Source organism: Protopterus annectens, chromosome 4.part0 (genome assembly GCF_019279795.1).
Source record: "Protopterus annectens isolate FY-2018-M chromosome 4.part0, PAN1.0, whole genome shotgun sequence".
NCBI classification, from domain to species: Eukaryota; Metazoa; Chordata; order Ceratodontiformes; family Protopteridae; genus Protopterus; species Protopterus annectens.
In genome coordinates this window covers 1,096,325,605-1,096,347,882 of record NC_056733.1, presented here as the reverse complement: position 1 = coordinate 1,096,347,882, position 22,278 = coordinate 1,096,325,605, and the positions used below count along the sequence as shown (strand labels likewise).

General features: G+C 40.7%; 1 protein-coding gene across 1 annotated transcript in view; it reads right to left on the bottom strand.

Moving 5' to 3' along the window:
* The window catches only part of LOC122800414 (cadherin-23-like), a 406,400-nt gene that overhangs the window by 284,776 nt on the left and 99,346 nt on the right, over window positions 1-22,278 (bottom strand). The window contains exon 3 of the mRNA XM_044069862.1: window positions 18,970-21,195. Within this exon, the coding sequence (XP_043925797.1) occupies window positions 18,970-21,195 (2,226 nt within the window). The remainder of the gene's footprint in view (window positions 1-18,969; window positions 21,196-22,278) is intronic.

Here is a 22,278-nt window from a genome sequence, read left to right as displayed (position 1 = left end):
CTTCTACAAAGTACATTCCAGCAAAACTGAGTTATGCCAAACAAATGTTATCATTTGTGTAACAAGGTATGCACCTGTAAATCATGGTCTACAATTTAATTTCAAAAGGGAGAATGGTGCAACACGTTTTCAAACATATAAAATTGAGTACAAATTACCCAGCGATGAAGATAAGTCATATGAGGTGTGTACTTGCTGTTATTATTTGTATTTTGTCACTGACATGATACCAAATAATATTCTACTGACAACGTCAGTATCAGCTCTGGAACCATCCTCTCTAAAATACTGCTTTTCCACAAACCATTAACAGACAATGATAGTATATTCAACTTAATTGTCACAAACATAAAAAGGAGATGCTACCAATCTAAATGACAACAGCCCTATTCTCTTCATACAGTCATTTAATGTAGTGGAAAATGACACCTTAATCCTATACTGTAAACCTTTCTCAAACAAAATAGGATAAATGCCCAATTTTGAAACATTGATTTGTCCCATCTGTTCAGCTGCACTGACCCCAAAACAACTGTAGCCTTGTTATCTACTCAAAGGAATAATAAGAGGATAGAAATGCCCTTGGCAGTTAGTGGAACTTCGCTTCTGAAATCCAGACACAAAGCCAAGAATAAATGAAACAGCAGCCCTCTAATAAACAACTTCACAAAAATACATCCAGCTAAAGGAAAAAAAAAAAAGCTAGAATTTCTACCAATATATAGCAAAGGAGACAGAATACACTTTCCTTCAGTCCAAAGAACATTTGGAGGGAATTAAATTATTAATAGGCAGCATTACTGACTTTAAACAGTCCAACAATTATACTGTAAACTAACATAAATTTGATAATTAATATAGACACTTCCTAACAGATATTATCCAGGACTTAACCAGAACTTTCTACTATATTCACATCCCTCCAGCGATTATAAATATCACACAAGAATCTCAAAATCAGTCTTTAGCTAGCAGCTTATAGACCAACATTCTATTTTAAATAGCTTACCAATAAAGAAAAGTATATAAAAAAAATCTCTTCTCATCTTGAATAAAAAAGGTATCACACTTTTTACCATCATGAGACAAGTTAGTTTTACCCTACCGATGACGTGTTGTAAATAGTGATCCTGATCAGTATGAGAGGAACTGCAGGTTCCGACATTTGGTTTATGTGCTTGGCCGAGGAGCCAATAGTGTGAAGCTATCATCTGTGGGATTATGACTGAATGCCTCTAAGCCAGAATCCCACCTAAACTTAACGATACCACAACTTCACGGATTTCTAGTTAGTCAGGGCCACTGCAAGGTCAGTGAGAAGTGCTGACAGAAGGGGGCCACCTCTCTGCAGCAGTGCACTCCATGTTCATGGGTGGGCCATGTGCTAAATCATTCATAGATGACCTGATACTGAGTCAGGGTTTTGTATGTAGCAGAATAGCAAAAAACTGCAATCTATTGAGAGTTGGCCCTCAAGCCATCTTTTGTCACACACCTACCATGTTGTCTTACAGTTATGTAAATATTTGACTCTTATGTACCTAGTTTATCTGTATCTTCTAAATATTTGACTCTATGATTTAGTGTTGTAAATGGGATAGGTTCATAGGTTGGTACTAGGCTATCGGCCCTAGGACCTATACAAGCCTAGCCATAACAATTCCCTGGCTATTTCTTCCCACACTATTTACTTCCCTGGACCCCTGTCTAGCAGGGTGACTGACGTGATCCCCGGGGTGAATTTCCTTTCTCCCATCCAATCATTAAGGTTCCTTTTGAAGAGGGCCAAAGAGGCGCTCTGCTTGACATGTATGGACAGTCTATTCCAGAGTCTGGAGAGTCTCTGGGTCAGGAACCAATCCCTCCAGCATTGTGATGAGAAGGTGTAGATCCCTGGAGCATGTGGCTCTGAGGGATTGGGATTTCTTTAAGTGTAGCATGTCCAACAGCTCTGGGTTTGACATGGCCTTGTATGTTAAGCAGAGATCGCCTCCGAGTAGACTGTATGCAACAGAGTATAGCTGGAGTTTTTTAAGGTGGTCAGCATAGGGCATCTGCTTTAGGTATGTGATTCGTTTAGTGAGGTATTTCTGCAACCTTTCCAGTTGTTGCAGATGGCTTGACAGGTACATACCAAATGGGGCGTTGTATTCTATAATGGGTCTAATGAGGGATGAGTACAGTGAGACAATGACCTCCTTTTTTCTGGATGAAAAGCCCTTAGTGATGAGGTGTGCCACATAGAAGGATTTCCTGACTGTTGTGGTGATGTGGTTATCGAAGGTGAGACCACTGTCCAGCTGTGTCCGTAAGTCTCTTATCACACTTTCGATGTTTATTGTACTGCCACATATGTGGTAATTCACGGGTACATGTTTTTTTCCCCAAGGGGATAACTATACATTTCTTGGCATTGAGCTTGAGCCCATGGCTCTGGCACCAAGCATCTGTTTCTGTAAGACCCTTTTGTAGAGTACCCACATCATTTGGGGATTCAATAATGGCTCCCAGTTGGCAGTCATCTGCAAACTTTGTTAGCCAGAGTCCCTTAGTGGTGGCCTGTACTTCAGAGAAGTAGATGCCAAACAAGAGCAGTCCCAGGACTGAACCCTGAGATACTCCACTTGTCTGGAGCTGGATTTGGAGTCGGCTACTTTTACAGTGTGGGTTCTGTCAGCAAGCCAGTTGGCAACCCATTGAGTGACGTAGGGATTAATGTTCAGCTTAATAAGTTTATCTATGATTCCAGAGTGAGGGATGGTGTCAAAGGCCTTGGCAAGGTCCAGATAGGCTGTGTGGACTGCCTTACCCACGTCCATGGCTCTGGAGACTGATTTGAAGAAGTCAATCAGGTTCAGGAGACAAAATAGTCCCTTCACAAACCCAAAATGGGTGGAGTCCAGTGTTTTGAAGGTTGCCAATGTCTTTGTTTATAAGTTCCATGGCCTTGCAGAGCAGGCTCATCAGACTGATGGGGCGGTAGTTCCTGGGATCCAAGGTGGATCCCCCCTTGTGGAGTGAGATAACTGTAGCTGTGCGCCACTCAGTGGGCACGAAGCCTGAGGTGAGGCTATGATTAAACATGACACTTAGGTGAGGTGCCAGTTCATTTTGTAGTTCATGTAGTACACAGCCCGGGATGTCATCTGTCCCATGGATGCTGTATTCTTAGCTTTAGAGAGTGCGTTTTTTTACCTGTGTGGCCATTATTAGTGGAATTTGGCAATCTTCCGGTATTGAGATGGACCATTTATGGGGTGAGAGGGGGGCTGACATTGGCACTGAATTGATCTGCCAGGATATTGGCAATATCCCTGGGATCAGTATATTTAGTGCCATTCTGTTGTAGCTCAGAGCAGATCTGAGCATTGCCATTTAGATTCTTGAGAGTTATAGAATGCCTTGTAGTTGTCTTTGTAATCTTTGGCAATTTTATTTTCGTAACTAGCTTTGCAGGATTTTATGAGGGATTTTAGCTTTTTACTGAGACTGGTAAGGGAGTTTTTTGCATCCTGGGATTTTCCTCTTTTCTGCAACAGTTTCTTCCTTTTGTTGCAAAGTTTGTTTATGGCAGGGGACCACCAGATTGCCTTCCTTTTTTTGGAGGAGAGCATCTTGGTTTTATTTGGGATGGAACAATTCATGCATGAGTGGATGTGCTCGTACAGTGCCTTAGTATAGGATTCAGTAGTCGAACTTTCAGTTCCCATCTGCATGGGTGTCATGAAGTTTGTCACTTTTGACTTGAGTAGCATGAAGTTGGCTTTGGAGAAGTTTTTTATGGAGGTTTCCTTACTGAGGGGTGGGGGTGGGATGTGGATGTTAAGGTATTAGCTTCTGGTCAGACCTGACCAACGAGGGGGTTGACCATAGGTGTGGAGCATCGATTTCCCATGTTGGTAATGACCAGGTCTAGGATATTGGAGCCCCTGGTGGGACTATGGATTAGTTGATTCAGGGCGTTGGAATTTATGAATTCCAAGAACCGTTGGGCAAAGGTGTTGGTACATGAGTAGTTTTCCCAGTTAATGGCAGGGTAGTTGAAATCACCCAGTATTAGGGTGTTTAATTGTAGCTTAATATTTTCCATTATGTTTAGAAAGGTGTAGTGAGAATCTTGGGGCATGGTGGGGGATCTGTAGCAAGCTACAATTTGGATTGCAGTCTTACCTAGTGTTAGTTGCACCTGGAGAATTTCAGACGCATTGTGTTGGACAACTAGCCTGGTGGTGTGAATATCCTTGGTGAATATGGACACTCTTCCACCTTTAGTGTTTCGGTCCTGGTTTGGTGGCTGAAAAGTGTGGTAAGAGTTATAGCCTGGAATTGCAGAGGTGGTCTCTGGAGCCTTCAACCAGGTCTCAGTTACTGCACATATATTGATGTTCTCCATTTTTAGGAGTGTCTCGAGAAAGTGCATTTTGAGGTTTAGACTTCTAGCATTGAGTAACATTACCTTCATAATTTGCATGCTTGTAGCTGTTACGGTGGTGGTTTTGTCCTTTGAACTTTGCCTAAAAAGGCACTATAGCGTTGGCAAGAGCCTTAGCCAGTAACCTGAATCCCAGGGGTGACAAGTGCAGACCATATCTGGCAAAGCGTCATGGTCTGTCGATCATGTCCTCCCAGGCAGACAGATACTGGATCCCCTTTGAATGACACCAGAAGCTTAGCTAATTGTTTAACTCAATCATTTTGTCCTTATATTGTGGTATCATTCTGGGCGAAGGCAGGATGCTACACAGGGCTAGGGTCATACCTGCCTGGGCCACATGATCCGAGAGCTCTTCCACGTCTCTTTTCTTGTAGTCCAGGGAAGTAACTCTCAAGTCATTCACTCCAACATAGACAATGACAGAGTCATATCTGTACTTGTTCTGGAGTGAGTGCATGTGTTATGTGGCGGATCCTGGCACCCGACAGTCAGCTGACTGTAATTTTCTCCTTGTTCAGCCTGGTGAGTGGGACATCAGTGTGCCTGACTATAGAGTCACCTATGACTAAAGTGTTAGGTACGTTGTCTTGCCTTAGGGGCTGTTGCTTGGTGGCACACTGGTGTTGTGAGCTATGTGACACTTTGGTTGTGATTGGTGTTTGTTTGCAGTTCAGCTTTGGAGGTCCTTGTTGCTTGGGCAGGTTACAGTTAAGGGCCGTCACATATGTCATATGTGGATTTAATGTTGCTATGTGTGGGTATTGGTGGTGTGGGTTTAGAAGGGCTGTGTGTTTCTTGAGGTGTAGTGCGGGTGTTAACCTTCTCCTCTTGACTGTCTAGCACAGTCTTGGGTGGAGAGAGCTTTGCTTCCAGTTTGCCTATGTAAGTGCATCTCTCACAGAGGGCTGTCTGTGTACATGAGCCACTTGCTGCATTGCCCCGGTATGCCCAGATTCACCAGGTGGACAGGAGAAATCACCAAAAGCTTGTATTTACTGCTATGAATGTATATTCTCCATGAACTGCAATGTGAAATGTGATCTATACCCTGAGCTTTTTCTCACCAGGCCTTTGTTGAAAATGGGTACATACCCAGACAGACTGTCCCACTAAACAAATGTTAAAAAAAAAATCACCTCTCCTTTCTCTCAGTAACAGCTCCATTCATAGCTAGGACACACACACACACACACACACACACACACACACACACACACACACACACACACACACACACACCCTCAACCTTTCTTTAACCTCAACAATATTCCCCATTGATTTTGAGCATGCATAAATCTCCCTCCAATCTAAGAATTCCAGTCTTAAGAAATGCAAGTATAGACAAATAGCAAACCTTTGCCCCATAACAAAGAGTTTTGAAAAAATTAATTCATAAACAAATTTAGGATCTCTCACACACACAGACATATACACATACATATGTCTTGTCTGTTGTGTGCAGCATTGTTTCAGAAACTCTTTTAGTATTATGTTAGCATTATACCATGCTACATGCACCATTTTTTTTAAATGAGAAACATCTTTATTAAATCACTTATGACATAAGCAATCATACATTTATGTAAATGAAAATAAACCCCATCAACACAATCCTAGTTGCAAGCATTTTACATCAGACTATACTGACACTCCCAGTAGCAAACATTATACTTCACTTATAATCTACCCAATCAATCATTTTCAGTTGAACATTACATAGCTCATTTAAGTCCTGCCTTCTTTTAAAACCCCATTCCTCCCCCCCTGTATATATTGTTCCTACAATTTCTATTTTTTCCTGAATAGTTTGCTCTTACCTACCCTTTTCTAAAGATCTCCATTCCAGTTGTTTTATCTCTGTTAGTATATTCACTACTTCTAGTATAGCTGGTTTAGATTTTGACTCTTAGCTTAACAGGAGATCATTTCTTTGATATGGCTTCAGCCTTTAAAACAATAAATCATAATCTGCTTCTCTTTAAGCTAAATAAACTGCATTTTGGTGTTGATATCTGAACCAACTTATATTAACTCCAAAACAGAACATTCCAGGTCAACTTAGAAAACAGCCTTGCTAGTGACGGTATCATTAAAACAGGAGCCTTCAAGGCTCAGTACTTGAACCCCTACTGTTCTCACTCTTTAGTAATGATTTGTCCTCTGACCTGTCCCAAACTAGTATCATATGCCAATGATATGTTAATGCTTGTGTTACGTAAATATATCATCATTCTATTTCATAGCTACAAACCAGCTTTACAAAATGATATCACTAGACTAATAGAAATATACTTGAGTAATAAAAATATACTTGTAGTCAGCTTCCAAAAACCAAATATTATGATCTTTGGAACCCCATAAAGACTTCCCAAAAGTCCAGCTGTTACTGCTACAGACACAGCTGGCAATAAACTCCTAATTATGATAGAGCAAAAATACCTAGGGATAACCTTGTACCCCATGCTTTCATTGACAATATCACTATCAAGACCTTATACCAGCTAAAGCTATGGTATATATTTCCCACTTACCGCGCACCTTCAGCTCATACTGTTTTAGCCAAAAACATACTTATTCTAAAAACTGAATTGTTTTGGTGATGATAGCTAGTCTACATTCAGTATTGGCATGGCTAGTGTTCTGCCTGTATGACATTTGCCTATATAACACTGCTATTCAGCTGTGCAACAAAAAAATAACTAATGTGTATATATATATATATATATATATATATATATATATATATATATATATATATATATATATATATATATACTCTGACTAGGTCTGGTGTGAGTTGTGGCTGATGCTCTATGGACCAGTACACTCACCCAGTTGACAAATTTAGCTAACTATATAAATAAACTGAAATTGAATTTGACTATGATATTAAATTATACATTTGTTGTGGAACAAAATATTTTAAATACTTTCACACAAACTGCAGTTCATAAATGAAGCTGACATCAGACGCTACTTAGAAAAAATATGAAACTAAGCATCCACAGTCAGTAGAATGGGCTTTAAAAGGCAGATCTCTGAAACCTGCAAAGGAAAGAAAGCAAAGAGAAAAACAACACTTCTGTCAGAAGTAACATGGTCAGCATGTGGGCAGTGGGAGATGTACAAGTACATGTAATTGATAACTAACTTCCTTGTATACGTTATCTAAGTATGTCATGTGGCAACTAAGAGCTATGGCAATGTCACGTTTAAGAGATGCTCCATTTATTTACATCTGAGATTCTCAAACTATTAAACCCCGAGCAGCAATTTAACCAGTGTTCAGCCCTGAATACAGGAACATGTAGTAGGCAAGTGATCATGGGGGCCAATAAGATGCTACCCTATTCACATTTATGTAGACACACTTAAAAATTTTTTTACATCCATTTCATACACTTAATATTTTATCTTACTTTAGGTTAAGTAGAAATGTTAATCTTGGAAGATGCATTTTCAGTGTTAATCTTGGAAGATGCATTTTCAGTGGAATCCCAAGGACAGAATTTCCAATATTACAAAACAATTTATGTAACACTTACTCATGTCATGCTGTCTTATAAAGACTTCTTCTTTTGGCTTTTCCTGGTTAAGGGTCACCACAGCAGATCACCTGTCTGCTCATGATTGGCAGTGGAGTTTTTACAGTGTCGAGTTGCCAGCCCGGCGCCCAACCTTCCACAGAAGGCACACAAATGCACACACACACACCTAGGGCCAATTTAGAGTGTCCAATCCACCTACAGCATGTCTTTGGGATGTGGGAGGAAACCGGAGCACCCGGAGGAAACCCACACGACTACAGGGAGGACATGCAGACTCCGCACAGAAGACACCCCAGCCGAGGATCGAACTGGAGAACCTCTTGCTGTGAGGCGGCAATGCTAACCACTGCACCAGCTGTCTTATAAAGACTAAGATATCATTTTATGTCATGAGTAAGATGGGCAGAGAAGAATTAGTCAGTGACACAACAGGTAGCATACCTGCTTTTGGTGCAGAAGGCTGTAGGTTCTATTCCCACACCACATAGATGGATTGCTGACATGGCAGTGCAGCATAAGTGAGGGCACTTCACTCCTGTGTGTGTCAGCCTTCAGATGAGACATTAAACCGAGGTCCCATCTGCCTGAGTTGGTGGTATTTAAGGTGGATGTAAAAGATGTCTCAGCACCTACCAAAAAGTGTAGTGGAAGTCATCCAGTGCCATGGCCAAATTTCCCTACAGTAGTATAAATAGCACCTTGTGTACCCCCTAAAAGAGGCTAGTAGCCTAGTGGGGCTAACCCAGTAACAAATGATAGATAGACAGATAAACAAGTGAAATAGACTGTAACCAGGAACCGACACAGTGAAAAGATACAGTAGGTGAGCAGCATTACACTGGCTAATGGAACACATCTAGTGGTCAAATAATATGATTAGCTTCATTAAAAACATTCCCCTGGTTAAATCCTCCTCCATAGTCACATAGAAATTGACAATATCCATAAGCATTCAAAGTACACAGAACTGACTTAAGATTTTTATAGCTTGTCTCTCAAGTTGATTGAACCTATGTTAATCCATTGACAATAATAATAATTCTAGTTGGAAAAAAATAGTTGTGTGTGCAAATGTTAAATCAGGTTGAGTGGTGCATGGAAGGGAAATGCATATTTTTCATAAAGAACAGTCCCCTACACGCCCTAAGTAATTGTAATAAACTTTAAAGGTACACAGTCAGTAATCCTGAGTTTCAGTGATTTTTTTTTGAAAGTTCTGTGCATCACTTGGCAGTAGTTCAGCCCTTCTAAGTAGTCCCACATTATTCAAACATGAATATATTTTGGCAAATCTGTGAAACTGGCAAGACAGTTATTTCATAAGTTCATAGGTGTGTTCTAGACTAATGGCCCTGGAGCCTTTACAAGCCTAGCCCACAGAAGTGCCCTGGTGTCATGCCACCTGACTTTAGTTCCCAGTGCCTCTATCAAGTACAGCCGCCAGAGTGATCCCCAGGGTGAACTTTCTATTTCCCATCCACTCATCAAGATTTCTCTTGAAGAGGACCAGTGAGGTGCTCTGCTTGACATGTTTGAGAAGTCTATTTCAGAGCATGGGCAGTCTCTAGGTTATGAACCTGTCCCTCCACCATGTTCTGTTGATTGTGGTTATGAGGTTGAGGTCTCTGGAGTATGTGGTGCGGAGGGATTGAGATTTGATTAGATGTAGCATTTCTAACAGAGCTGGGTCAGACATGGCTTTGTAAGTCAAGCAGATATTGACTCATAGTAGATGATATGAGATAGAGAATAGCTAGTGTTTGAGTCTGTCCATGTAGGTTCATAGGTTTATACTAGGCTATCTGCCCTAAGGCATTTATAAGCCTAGCCCAGAGTTTTTGTGGCTTACGCCACCCCTTATGTTAAAAAATACTGTGCCCATTAGTTTGTTGTGCCTCTGTCCAGCAGTGATACAGTAGGATACGTGTTTAATGCCTAGGATCCTCTTTGTGAGGTACTTTTGTGGCCTTTCCAGCTATTGCATGCGTCTAGTGAGGTACATGCCAAATGGGGCATTATACTTAGTGACTGGCCTAATGAGGGAAGACTAGAGAGAGAAGATGACTTCTTTCTTCCTGGATTCAAAGCCCTTGGTATAGATGTGCCACACAGGACTTTGAGCACAGTGGCAATGTTAGTGGTCGAAGGAGAGATTGCTGTCAACCTGTGTCCCCAGATCTCTTATAACACCTTCTGTGGGCTCCCATCGATGTGGTAATTAGTGGGAACTGAGTTGTTCCCAAAGGGGATGACTGCATTTTTTTGGCAATAAGCTTAACACCATGGTTCCAACACTAGTCACTGGTCTCAGCGAGGCCTTTCTGTAGGATGTCTACATCACTTAGGGAGTTAATAATGGCTAACACCAATACAAATTGCAGAGCAAACAGGTAGAAACAATGGGTCCACTTTACTGAAGGATTGAGCACTTTCTTCAGGATTCTGATGTTGTGTTATATCCTTTGAGTTTGTATTTGTGTTGGTTATACAGTTTTCGTTGTTTTGTTGGAGTTAATAATGGCTCCCAGCTTCCATTCATCTGTGAACTTGGTCAGCTAGAGTCCCTTCGTGTTGGCCTGGACTTCTGAGAAATAGATGCCAAACAGGAGAGGATCCAGGACCGATCCCTGTGGGAATCCACTTGTGACTGGTCGGCAGTCTGATTTGGAGTCCACTACTTTCACACTGTGGGTTCTATATGTGATCCAATTTGCAATCCACCTAGTGATATAGGGGCTGATGCCTATTTTGGTGAGTTTATCAATAATTCCTGAGTGGGGAATCGTATCAAAGGCCTTGACCAGATCAAGGTAGGCTGTGTAAACTGCCTTGCCCTCATCCACGGCGCTGATGACTGACTCAAAAAAGTCAACCAGGTTGAGCAGGCATGATCTATCTTTCATAAAACCAAATTGCATGGGAACTAGAGTTTAGAAATTCCCTATATCCTTGTTAATTAGGTCCATGATGATGCGCTCCATAGCCTTACATATCAGACTAATGGGGTGATAATTCCCAGGGTCTGTAGTCGCTCCCCCTTTATGGAGAGGGAGGACTGTAGCAGTGCACCATTTGGTAGGGGCAAAGCCTGAGGTGAAGCTGTGATTGAACAGGGCACACAGATGTGGTGCCAGTTCACTTTGTAGTTCATGTAGAACACATCCAGGGATATTGTGTGGTCCCATGGAAGCTGTATTCTTGGCCTTGGACAATGCAGCTCTAACCTGTGCTGTAGTAATGCTGGGTGCCTGGCATTCCTCCGGTATTCTGATTAGTCCTTTGGGGGGGAGGAGAAGGTAAAAGTTGCCACTGAATCTGTCAGCCAGTATGTTGGCAACATCTGTTGGCTCAGTATAGGAGGTACCATTGTGAAGTAGCTCAGAGAAAACCTGGGTATTGCTGTGAAGATTCTTGATATAACTATAGAAGGCTTTGTGGTTGTTTTTAATGTCTGCCACAATTCTGTCTTCATAGCTGGCATTAGAGGTTTTGATGAGGGATCTCAACTTTTTGTTGAGGCTAATAAGGGAGTTTTTCCAGTGTTGGGACTTCAGCTTTTTCCTGCAACAGTTTCTTCCTTCTGTGGTAGAGTTTATTAATGGCATGGGACCACCATATTGGATTCCTTTTTTAGGAGGAGAGCATCTTGGTTCTGTTTGGTATGGCTAGTTCCATGCATTTATGTACTTGTTCATACAGTACATTGGTGTATGATTCGGCAGTCTTGCATCTATTTTCCATTGACGTTGGTGCTGTAAAGTTAGCCACCTCTGTTTTTAGGAGTCCAAAGTTAGCTTTGGAGAAGTTTTTCATGGTGGTTACCTTTGTGGGGGGGGGGGGGTGAGATGTGGATTTCCATGTTGATTAGTTTGTGGTCAGATCTAACCAGGGAGGAATTGACTATTGGTATAGAGCAGCAGTTGCCCATGTTAGTAATAGCCAGGTCAAGGATGTTGCTTCCTCTAGTGGGGGTAAGAATGAGCTGGTCCAGGGCACTGGAATTGATGAATTCCAGGAAGTGTTCAGCCAGTGTATTGGTGCATGAGTAGTTTTCCCAGTTGATGGAGTGGGTAGTTGAAGTCACCTAGTATGAGAATGTTGGGTTGGACCATAATAGTTTCCAGGGTGCTTAGGAACATGGAGTGAGAGTCTTGGGACATGGTTGGGGACGTATACCAGGCTACGACCTGAATCGCCATCTTATCCAATATTAGTTGTAACTGAAGTATCTTAGATGCATTATGCTGGGCTACTAGTCTGGAGGTGTGTGTATCCTTTATAAATATGGAGACACCACCGCCTTTGGAGCTTTGGTCCATGTTCTGGGGCTGAAATGTATGGAATGAGTTGTAGCATGGTAGCACAGGGGTGCTTTCTGCTGCTTTAAACCAGGTCTCCATTACAGCACAAATGTCGATGTTCTCCATTTTGAGGATTGCTTCAAGCAAGTCCATCTTGAGATTTAGACTTCTAGTGTTGAGCAGCATGACCCTCTGATTGCATTTATTTACAGTTGTTAATATGGCAATTTGGTCTTTGGAACATCACCTAAAAAGGCACTATAGAGGTGGCAAGAGCCTTAGCCAGTATCCGGAAACCCAGGGCTGACAGATGCAGGCCATCTCTGGCAAAGTATCAAGGTCTGGCAATCATGTCATCCCAAGCTGACAGATACTTTTTCCCCTTAGAATGACACCAGAAACTTAGCCAATTGTTGAAGTCAGTCATTTTCTGCTTGTACTTCTGGGTGAAGGTAGGATGCTGCTCAGGGCTGGGGTCATACCTGCCAGGGACACATAATATGAGAGCTCCTCCATGTTTCTTTTCATGTAGTCCAGGAAGGTGCATCTCAGGTCATTCACCCCCACATGGACAGTGACAGAGTCATACTTGTACTTGTTGGGGAGTGACCTGAGTGCATGTGTTGTGTGTCAGATTCTGGCATCTGATTGAAGCTGAATGTTACCTTCTCCTTATTCAACCTAGTGAGTGGGGCATCAGTGTGCCTCACTACACCTATGATTAGTGTATTGGGCAAGCTGTTTGCCTTAGGGGCTTAGGTTGAGGGGCACACTCTGTAGGTGAGTTATGTGTTTTGTTGTTTATGCCGTGTTGTGGTGGTCAAGTGTGTTTTTGCCTTGGAGGTCTCTGCTGTTTGGGAAGATTTCTATTGAGAGCCTCCATGAAAGTAGGTGTGTGGTTTATGTTTTTATGTGAGAGCTGTGATGGTGGGTGTTCTAGAGGGATATGTGTTGCATGTGGTATGGTGCAGGTGTTGACTTTCTCATCTTGACCAGCTATTCTGGTCTTGACTTGAGAGTGCATGGCTTAATTGGATATATAAGTGCATCTCTCACAAGTTTGAGCATTGGGAAGTAAGAGGAGAGGGTTGTCTGTGTACATGAGGCAGTTGCTACACTGCCTCAGAATGCCCAAGTTCACCAGGTTAATAGGAGAAAGCACATGGAAGTGACCTTTAGACATGCCGAGAACGATCGTCATTATTACTAAGTACTGGAGCTGTTTCCTTGTATATTACCTTTACAGGAAAAATGTCACTCAATGTGTCTTAGTCTGTACAGAGCACTGCCAAACACTTGAGGGGAAAATAATATGTAGACCTTGAACATTTAAGGATGAAATATTTAGACAGATATTCTGAAGTTAGAAAGAAATCAAACAGTACTTACTGAAAAATAATGTGCTCATCAAGAATGATGAAATGAAGGGAGCCCCCTGAATGGCTACTACTAATGCTGGTCTCAGCACAGCTTCACTCTGTTGGGATACAATACTCCTTTGCTTCTTCTCTCACCAGAAGCAAAATGTTAGCACCAATTCCAAGAAGAGAAGCAGGCCACAGTCTGTTTGATGATCCAGTCTTGTCCCAGATGATGCAAGGGTCTGCAGGCTTGTAGCCTTTAGCTGGTAGATGCCTCAAATAGCAACCAGACCAATCAGGTACGTTAAGCACAGACACTCACTCTCCAACCGGAAAGCGTCAGGAATCAGTGCACTCTGCTCCTACTCTCACCAGGATCTATAAGCACAGGTTCCAAGCTGTCCCCTATAAAGCAGTTATTAAGCTTTCTGGTGATAGGCAGTCTCCAGGAAATAGTGTAACTGCACTCATTCTCTCACCAGGAGAAAACAGAAGCTTTAATCCCAAAGCTACTGAGAGGCAGAATGTGGGCTCTCTAATACCTGGTGGTCTTGCAATAGATGCTTAAAGGTAAGATGAAAAAAACGGTTTATCCTAAACACTGCAGTGTGCACTACAGAAGTTCGATGTGAAAGTATGTAACTTAAGTTTTTCCTGTCTAAAAAGTTAAGTTTTAGTGGAGAGTCACTATTTTTAAAACAGAAAGATAGACTGAAAGGGGGTGGTCACTTTTGTATTCTGGTACTATGTAATACAGTAGGATGGCCAACAAATTTAAATAGTTGAAGGAGACTGATTTCACAAAATGATAATTTTTTGCTTACCCACAGAAGCCAGTAAAAGCAGAGAAGAAATGAGATATATGGTCAAATTAACATAAGGGGCAGACAACTAGAAAAACAGTGGTGTTTAAGAACACAACAGTAACCAGGTAGGAAAAGTTTCTGTCTGACTCACAAGAGACAGAGCCTGTGGTCTCTTTTCAAGTTTTAATATACAGTTAAAAGCAGAATACAAGTAAAACACAGTGTAAAGAAAACAAATCCGAATATACAAAATAGAAAAAGGGAATAAAGTAATACAAAATACAACAAATAAAAAGCAAACTAACCTTTCCCTCACAGCAAATTGTAGCACAGTCTGGGTGAGCCTTTCCAGTAAAGCTTTTTTCCTCAAAATAAAAATCTAAGTAAATGTAGATTTGACAAAATTGTTTCTCCACTTCTCAGTAATATGTCTGAAAGAGATTCTTTCCCCCTGGAATGTCATTGACAGTCACATTTCAGAAATCTTAAAATATGCCCTGACTCTGTCCTAGTTAGGAATGTCTGTCCACATTCTTTTCACAATGCCCTCCCTACACATGTCATCAGGTCCTACTCTTATAATTTGCCAAGATATTTAAATACATTTTTTTGATATTATCCCTGCATCATCTATGATCAACTCCCTGTGATTGGGTATTCAGAATTGTACAATGGTCAAGTGATATTAAAAACCTGGTTATTCATTGGGACTGAATGGGTTCATTGAAAATTGGCTCCTCGTTCCCACAGATATTGCTAAGTCTATAAAATCACAAAATGTAAACACAAGTGGTTGCTGCTGTATGTGTTCAGGTGCACATACAAGTATTAGAAAACAAAGCATAATGTTCCACATACTCATGCATATTTCACAAGTATGTCCATAAAAAAAACTTCAAATCATTCACTCTAAAAACAAACTGCAATTGTTTTCATGAACACAGATTGATGTATGCACTCTCCACCTATAAACCAGTCTCTCCTTATTTAAAAATAAACAAAAGGAAAAAAAATGACGTGGAAGCAACTGCATTAAATAAAGATAATGCACAGGTGTATGTATCCACGCTGGTGTGTGCATGCACACAGTGCATCCCTAGACACAACAGTTAGCAAGACATTATGGAGCAGAAGTTAAGTTATATAATATAATGGTATGTATATACATACACACACTTTAGATGGAATAAGGAGCCAAGACCCCAACATGGTGGATGGAATTGCCTCCCCCACAAAGAAGAAGAAGAAAAAGAATAATATTATTTGGATTTTGAGGTAATTTGGATAAGTGTAACATATTTTGTAATTCACCCAAAGCTATGGAAACATGGAATGAGGTTTGCCTTTACTGTACTGACTGGCATTTCTATTTTTTAAATAACTCTACTATTTGGTTTCTACTTTCAAAAAGACCAACTAAGCACAGGTGATATCTGGCTACTCAAAACCTGTTTTATGATTAAGGGACTTATTCACAGCCACAACAAATAAGTTGTACGGTTAGGGTACCTAGGCCTCAAGGATGCTGCCACACTGATTATGGGGCCCTACTATATGTGCAACAAATACTTCACTGTTGTTGAACAGGGAATCCCAAAAGTAACCCCCCACAATGCGGCTATTGTGCCTATACTTCACACAGTAACAAGAAATATTTTATTGCGGCACCAGTGCTCTTCTTTATCTATCAGTAAAACAAATAATCAAGTTTGCATTATAAAACTTGTGGGTAAAGAGGTATTTTAAAAAGCCTCAAATCTTCTGAGATACATCTGCAGAAATTGTAATTTTCCAAAAATTCCCAAGAATGAAGGTAAAGTTTCCAGTTTCTCACAGAGACGTGAAAGCTCTATTTCAAAAGTGCAAGAGGGATTTTTAAAAATATCTGGATAACCTTTCAGCAGTTTTAAAGCTGCAGGTCACACCATGCAAGAGGGATTTTTAAAAATATCTGGATAACCTTTCAGCAGTTTTAAAGCTGCAGGTCACACCATTTTGAAATATTTGCAAGTAAAGACAGACTCTGTCCCATTTAATCATTCATAAGAATATACAACCAAAGGTTTTGCTACAGTAGACACATGGGGCTGGAAACAGAAGGAAACATCTATGAGTTGTAACTGCTGCAGTAAAAAGTCCAGTTAGCACAATCCTATAAAAAACAGGCAGACATTAGCCACAATGAGGAAAGACCTCATTATCAGGTAATTTGCATGTCTCTGAATCATGCAGTGAGTACAGCAAGCACTAATCAACATGCTGCTCCAGTACTCACTGCTGATGGCCCATGCACCGCATTAGCACAGGCACATTAAAACACACACGGGCATATTCCCGTATCTCTCAAATGTCCCTGATTGTACAGAACATCATAGCCGGCCTTAGGCATAGGCCAACTAAGCAGCCATCTAGGGCACCATTCTAGCAGGGGTGCTGTTCCAGTAATCTGGATGGTGTAGATAGACTCGGATGGGGGCACCAGCTGGTGTGGGCGGGTGATGTGGAGCCCTTTTGCCTAGGGCACCAATTGAACAAAGGTTGGCCCTGCAGAACATCCATGATTCTGCCTCTTATTTTTGATACCCCTCATCATGGAAGAATACAGTCAGTTAATAATGTCAGAGTTTTATACTTCTTAGTGGTCATTTAAAAGCATCTTGCTGCAAAATCTTTTGTTCTACTACTTTTTTAATAGGTTGAAGTAGTACTACAAAAATGTCCCTTCCTCAACCATTCTAGATTTTCCTTATTATTCTAGGGGAAGTTGAACATGCTCACCTACCCCCCCCCCCCCACACACACACACAAACCTGACTGCACTCAAGGACACACTCACTCCTACAATAACATGTGTGTGTAGTTATATATCAACACACACACACACAACCACCACCACCTCTCTGCTAAACTTCTTAATATTTACATCTAACGTGGTCTCTCCCATTGGAAAAAAGGGGTGAATGTGGTCTTTTGGCCATGGTGATTAACATTGATGGCCATGTTAGTTTATGCAGCCAAATGATAAATCCCTTACTGCAGACATTTCTGGGGAGAGCACATAACTAATGGTCATATACCACTCTTCCCCCAGAATGTCTCATTAACATTATGAAGACAGCCCAGTGTGGTGATTCTAAAGACCACATAAAATAACCATGGTAGGGATGTCTATGAATCGGAAAGGGCTACCACCAGTGGGGAAAAAACTCCCCCCATTAATATTCAAAAACGTGCACGCTGATTGGTCAGCATGCACGTTGTACATCAGAGTTATAGTAATGGAAAAAGGTTCGGTCGCCCGGACTTTTTCCATTACTATAACTCTTTTTTTCACACTGTTTCGCTATGTTAAACGAGTTTAACATAGCGAGACAGCTTTACGTTGCCTTCTTTAAAGCTGTCTCGCTATGTTAAACCCATTTAACATAGCGAGACAGTTTGTAAAAAGCAACGGAGATCTTGCTTTCTCCATTGCTTTTGCCCACAGTTCTGATGTACTGCGTAGGCATACACATGCGCAGTACATCAGAACTGCCGCAGAATACCAGACAGCTGTGGAAGGGTAGCAAGGAGGCATTATACAATGCCATTACTTAAGAAAAGTAATTTTTTTTTTCTTAAATAATGTCATTGTATAATAGCAATAACCCACTTCTGGGTATGGGTAATGCTGGATTTAGCCACGGTTGGCTTTGTTTGGCCACCCGGGCTTCGCCTCATGAACAAACTACGCCAACCGTGGGTAAATCCAGCATTACCCATACGCAGGCGTGGGTTATTGCTATAGTAATTGCTACATTTAAAAAATTGAAACTGCCTTGGTTGACAGTAGCACATTTAGTGTGGATAAATTATAAAATTTCAGAAAGACCTCACAATAAAACCACCCACAAATCTTCCTTAAACCATATACACAGTTGCATCCCGCAGAACCTCTGTCATGAGATTTTTCAGATCTGATCTATGAATGTATATTTAATGTAATTAAAAAGTGATTATTCTCACCTAGTACTTGAAGTATATCTAAACAGTACTATGATCTAAGAAAAACAACTCATTAATAAATGTGTCGGTAATTGTTATGCACTTTAAACCGTTAGTGGTATTTGTAGGAGTTTTCTCTTCCTGTCTTTTCGACTAAATGCATTTGCTTTAAGTAGCATTGTTCCAACAACACTTACTTCTCAAAAACTTCCCTTTTTATCTATTGACAGACTCCTTTGTCGATATTCCACTAATGATGTGCAGATCAACACAATTTTTCCTTGCCAATTTCCAAAATGATAAGGCACTAAATAACCACTTTAGAAAAAAACTTGCCAAATATTTCACCATCATATGTTTCACTCCTAATGTGGTGTTAAGTTTGGCACACTATAGTAGATGATTTACAGGGGAATAGCTTTCAAATCAGTCTATGTATCACTTTCTGGTTTGCTACAAATGGATTACTTTTGCTATGATCTTAGCTTTATTAACAGGAGTATATGTGTTTCAAATATAGAGAGATGTCTATACACACCTGTGAAAACACGTATCCCTTCCTTTTAGAATCGATTGTTGAACTGTCTTGATAGGAACAGGTCCGAGGAACGCACGTAACTTTTTCTGTATACTGGAATGCAGACGAGGGCATAAAATTAAAGTCAGGATAGAAATTCTCCTCCAGCTCAGGATTTCTACAGTTTCTAATTCTGAGTGCCAGTAATATCATTATAACAGAAATAAAAAGAACTGAGACTGAAGCAATTGCTACCACTAAATAAATGGTAATGTCAGATCCCTCGCTGGACTCGCCAGACACACTGATCGAATCCGAATAGGCTTCGGCAATATTGTCAGAAAGGAACACAGTTACTGTTGCGGTACTAGATAAAGGGGGCTCTCCGTTATCCTTCACCAATATGACCACCATTTGTTTTAAAGCATCTTTGTCCTGAATTTGACGGGTTATTTTAACTTCACCATTGTTATATCCTACAATGAAAAGACCTGGTGCAGTTGCTTCAAGAATTTTATAAGTTAGCCAAGCATTTTGCCCAGAGTCAGCATCCACAGCTACTACTTTGGTCACCAGGTACCCTGGCCCTGATGTACGAGGTGCAATTTCTGTACCAGCAACAATATTACCTTTTTCAACTAGGGGATATAATATTATAGGAGAATTATCATTTATATCCAATATGAATATTTTTACGGTGACGTTACTCCTGAGAGGTGGATTGCCACCATCTTCCGCTTGAATGACGCAATCAATAAACTTAATTTCTTCATAATCAATTGAGCGAAGTGCAAATACATCCCCACTGACTGCATTGATTGAAATGTAGGAAGACACTGGAGAATCCCCTAAAGTATTACTCTCAAGTATTGAATAAGCGACTCTTCCGTTATCTTTATCGTCCCGATCCTTTGCCTCAACAAAGGCTATGACAGACCCTGGGTGATTGTTTTCCTTTATATACATCAAATAAAGAGGCTGAGTAAACTGTGGTTTGTTATCATTTATGTCTGAAATCTGCACTGAAAGAGTTATACTGTTAGACAATGGAGGGATTCCTTTGTCTGTAGCTATAATTCTTATGTTGTACTCCGAAATGATTTCTCTATCAAGGATGTCATTTGTTACTAATAAGAAATAATTTTCAAATGAGGGTATCAGTTTAAAAGCACTCGGGTCCTCTAAGTGGCAATTCACTTCACCGTTCCCTCCAGAATCATGATCAAGTGCGTATATAACAGCGACTTTTGTTCCAAGTGCTGTATCCTCTGGGATCGGACTGGACAATGAGGAAACTGTGATTTCTGGTGCGTTATCATTCTGGTCAAGAACACCAACCAACACTTTGCAATGAGAAATTAGACCACCGCCATCCTTAGCTTCTATCTGCATCTCATAATGATTTGTTTCCTCAAAATCTAATGGTTGTTTAAGACATAGTTCTCCAGTTACTGGATCCAGCCTGAACGCATCAGTGACTGCGCCAGCAGTTTTGCTGAATGAGTAGGTAATCACGCCATAAGGGCCATCATCAGTATCTGTGGCGCTCAGATGAACTACTAGGGTCCCTTTAGGGTAATTTTCTTTTACACTGACTTTATACAACGTTTGGTCAAAAACAGGAGCGTTATCATTAGCATCTAGCACGGAGACAATTACATTTAAAGTACCTGACTTTGGTGGCTTTCCCCCATCAGTAGCTGTCAGTATGAGATCATAATGACGTTCTTTTTCGTAATCCAGCTCACGCTCCAGTACCAGCTCACCGCGCATGCTTCCTGTTTCATCTGTTTTAATATCCAAACTGAAATATTCGCTGGGGCTGATAGTGTAACCCTGAAGTGTGTTGGCTCCAATATCGGGATCTTTTGCTGTGTCTAGGGGAAAACGGATGCCAGGTGAAACTGCTTCATTGATTTCCAGAGACATAGTATCAGTACTAAACCTTGGCGCGTTGTCATTGATATCCAGTACAGTAATTTCAGCTTCATACACGGATAGTGGATTTTCTACAAGGATTTTAAAACTCAGCAAGCACGGATCCACTTTTCCACATATGCGTTCTCTGTCGATTTTTTCAGTAACGTAGAGCTCCCCGTTTTCTGAATTTATATTAAAAAAACTGTTCTTTGATGTTGTTATGATACTGATCTTGCTGTTCAAAACCTGCCCTAAATCCCGAACAACATTTCCAACAACATAATTGACTTCCACTTCCTCTTGGATGGAGTACCGGATCTGCCCTGAAGTGAAACCAGTGAATGAAAACACCCAGGAATAAAACAGTAATGGCTTCATGGCTGCGATCGCCGATTTCCCTCTGATAACACACAGTTTATCTCACTTTTATAGAGCTGCCCCAACTGGCTCTTGCATGGAAGATGATGATGCAGGTAATATGAATACAGGTCTTGTTTCTCGTTTATTTAGTCCTGGGAATGAATATCTGCACGCCCTGACCACAGTCGTTGCTATATGCTCTGTTTTACTGGCAAACTGCGACACCCAGTGCCAGAAAGTATGGTGACATCTCAACCAGTCAGGGACAAGTACAGAAATATATGGGACAATTTAAATATGTTAGTACTATTAACTTGAGCCATCGACATAATAACAGAATACATTTAAGGAAGTAAAATGTCTATAACTTTAATTATTATCTATATTAAAAGTGTAATACACCGCCTTTTCCACAAAAGTCACCAGTTTTAGGAGGAAGAGAGCTAACAGTTGAGTCAAAACCAAGGACAGTTGATAGGTATGATTTAGACGATATTGCAGAATGAATCAGTAGATCACTTCAGTTGCACTGACACAAATACACGCATAACAATTTCTATTTTTCTCTAAAATTTACCAAAAAAAAAAAAAAAACTCTGCACACCAAATGCGGAAACAATTTATATAAGTAATTAAGCTGGAAATGAGTAACCGAGGTACCCGGAAATCTCCAGGAAACGTTTTTATTTATTTGAAAATAAAAGGTGATTTATTTTAAAAGTACATCGGTGATTTCAAGGGGTAATTCATTTATTCATAATTCTAAAGTTTGCAAAGTGGGCACCAGGTATATTATAGCGGGATGAACTCGCTAAAAATAAAATTGAAACGCATTTGTTTATAAGGCTGGCAGTGGATTGTACAGTGTAGGCTTTACTTTCTTTGGCGGGAAAGCTATTGACTAGTTGCTCTCTGGCTATCCAGCCTAACCTAAAAGTTAACGTGTTCCACTTCAATTCCTCTCGTTTATACATCTCGTTTGCTTTTTTAAGTCTCGCCTCAAATGTTTTGCTTTTCATGACCTCTCCAGTTGTTCAAAATTTTGC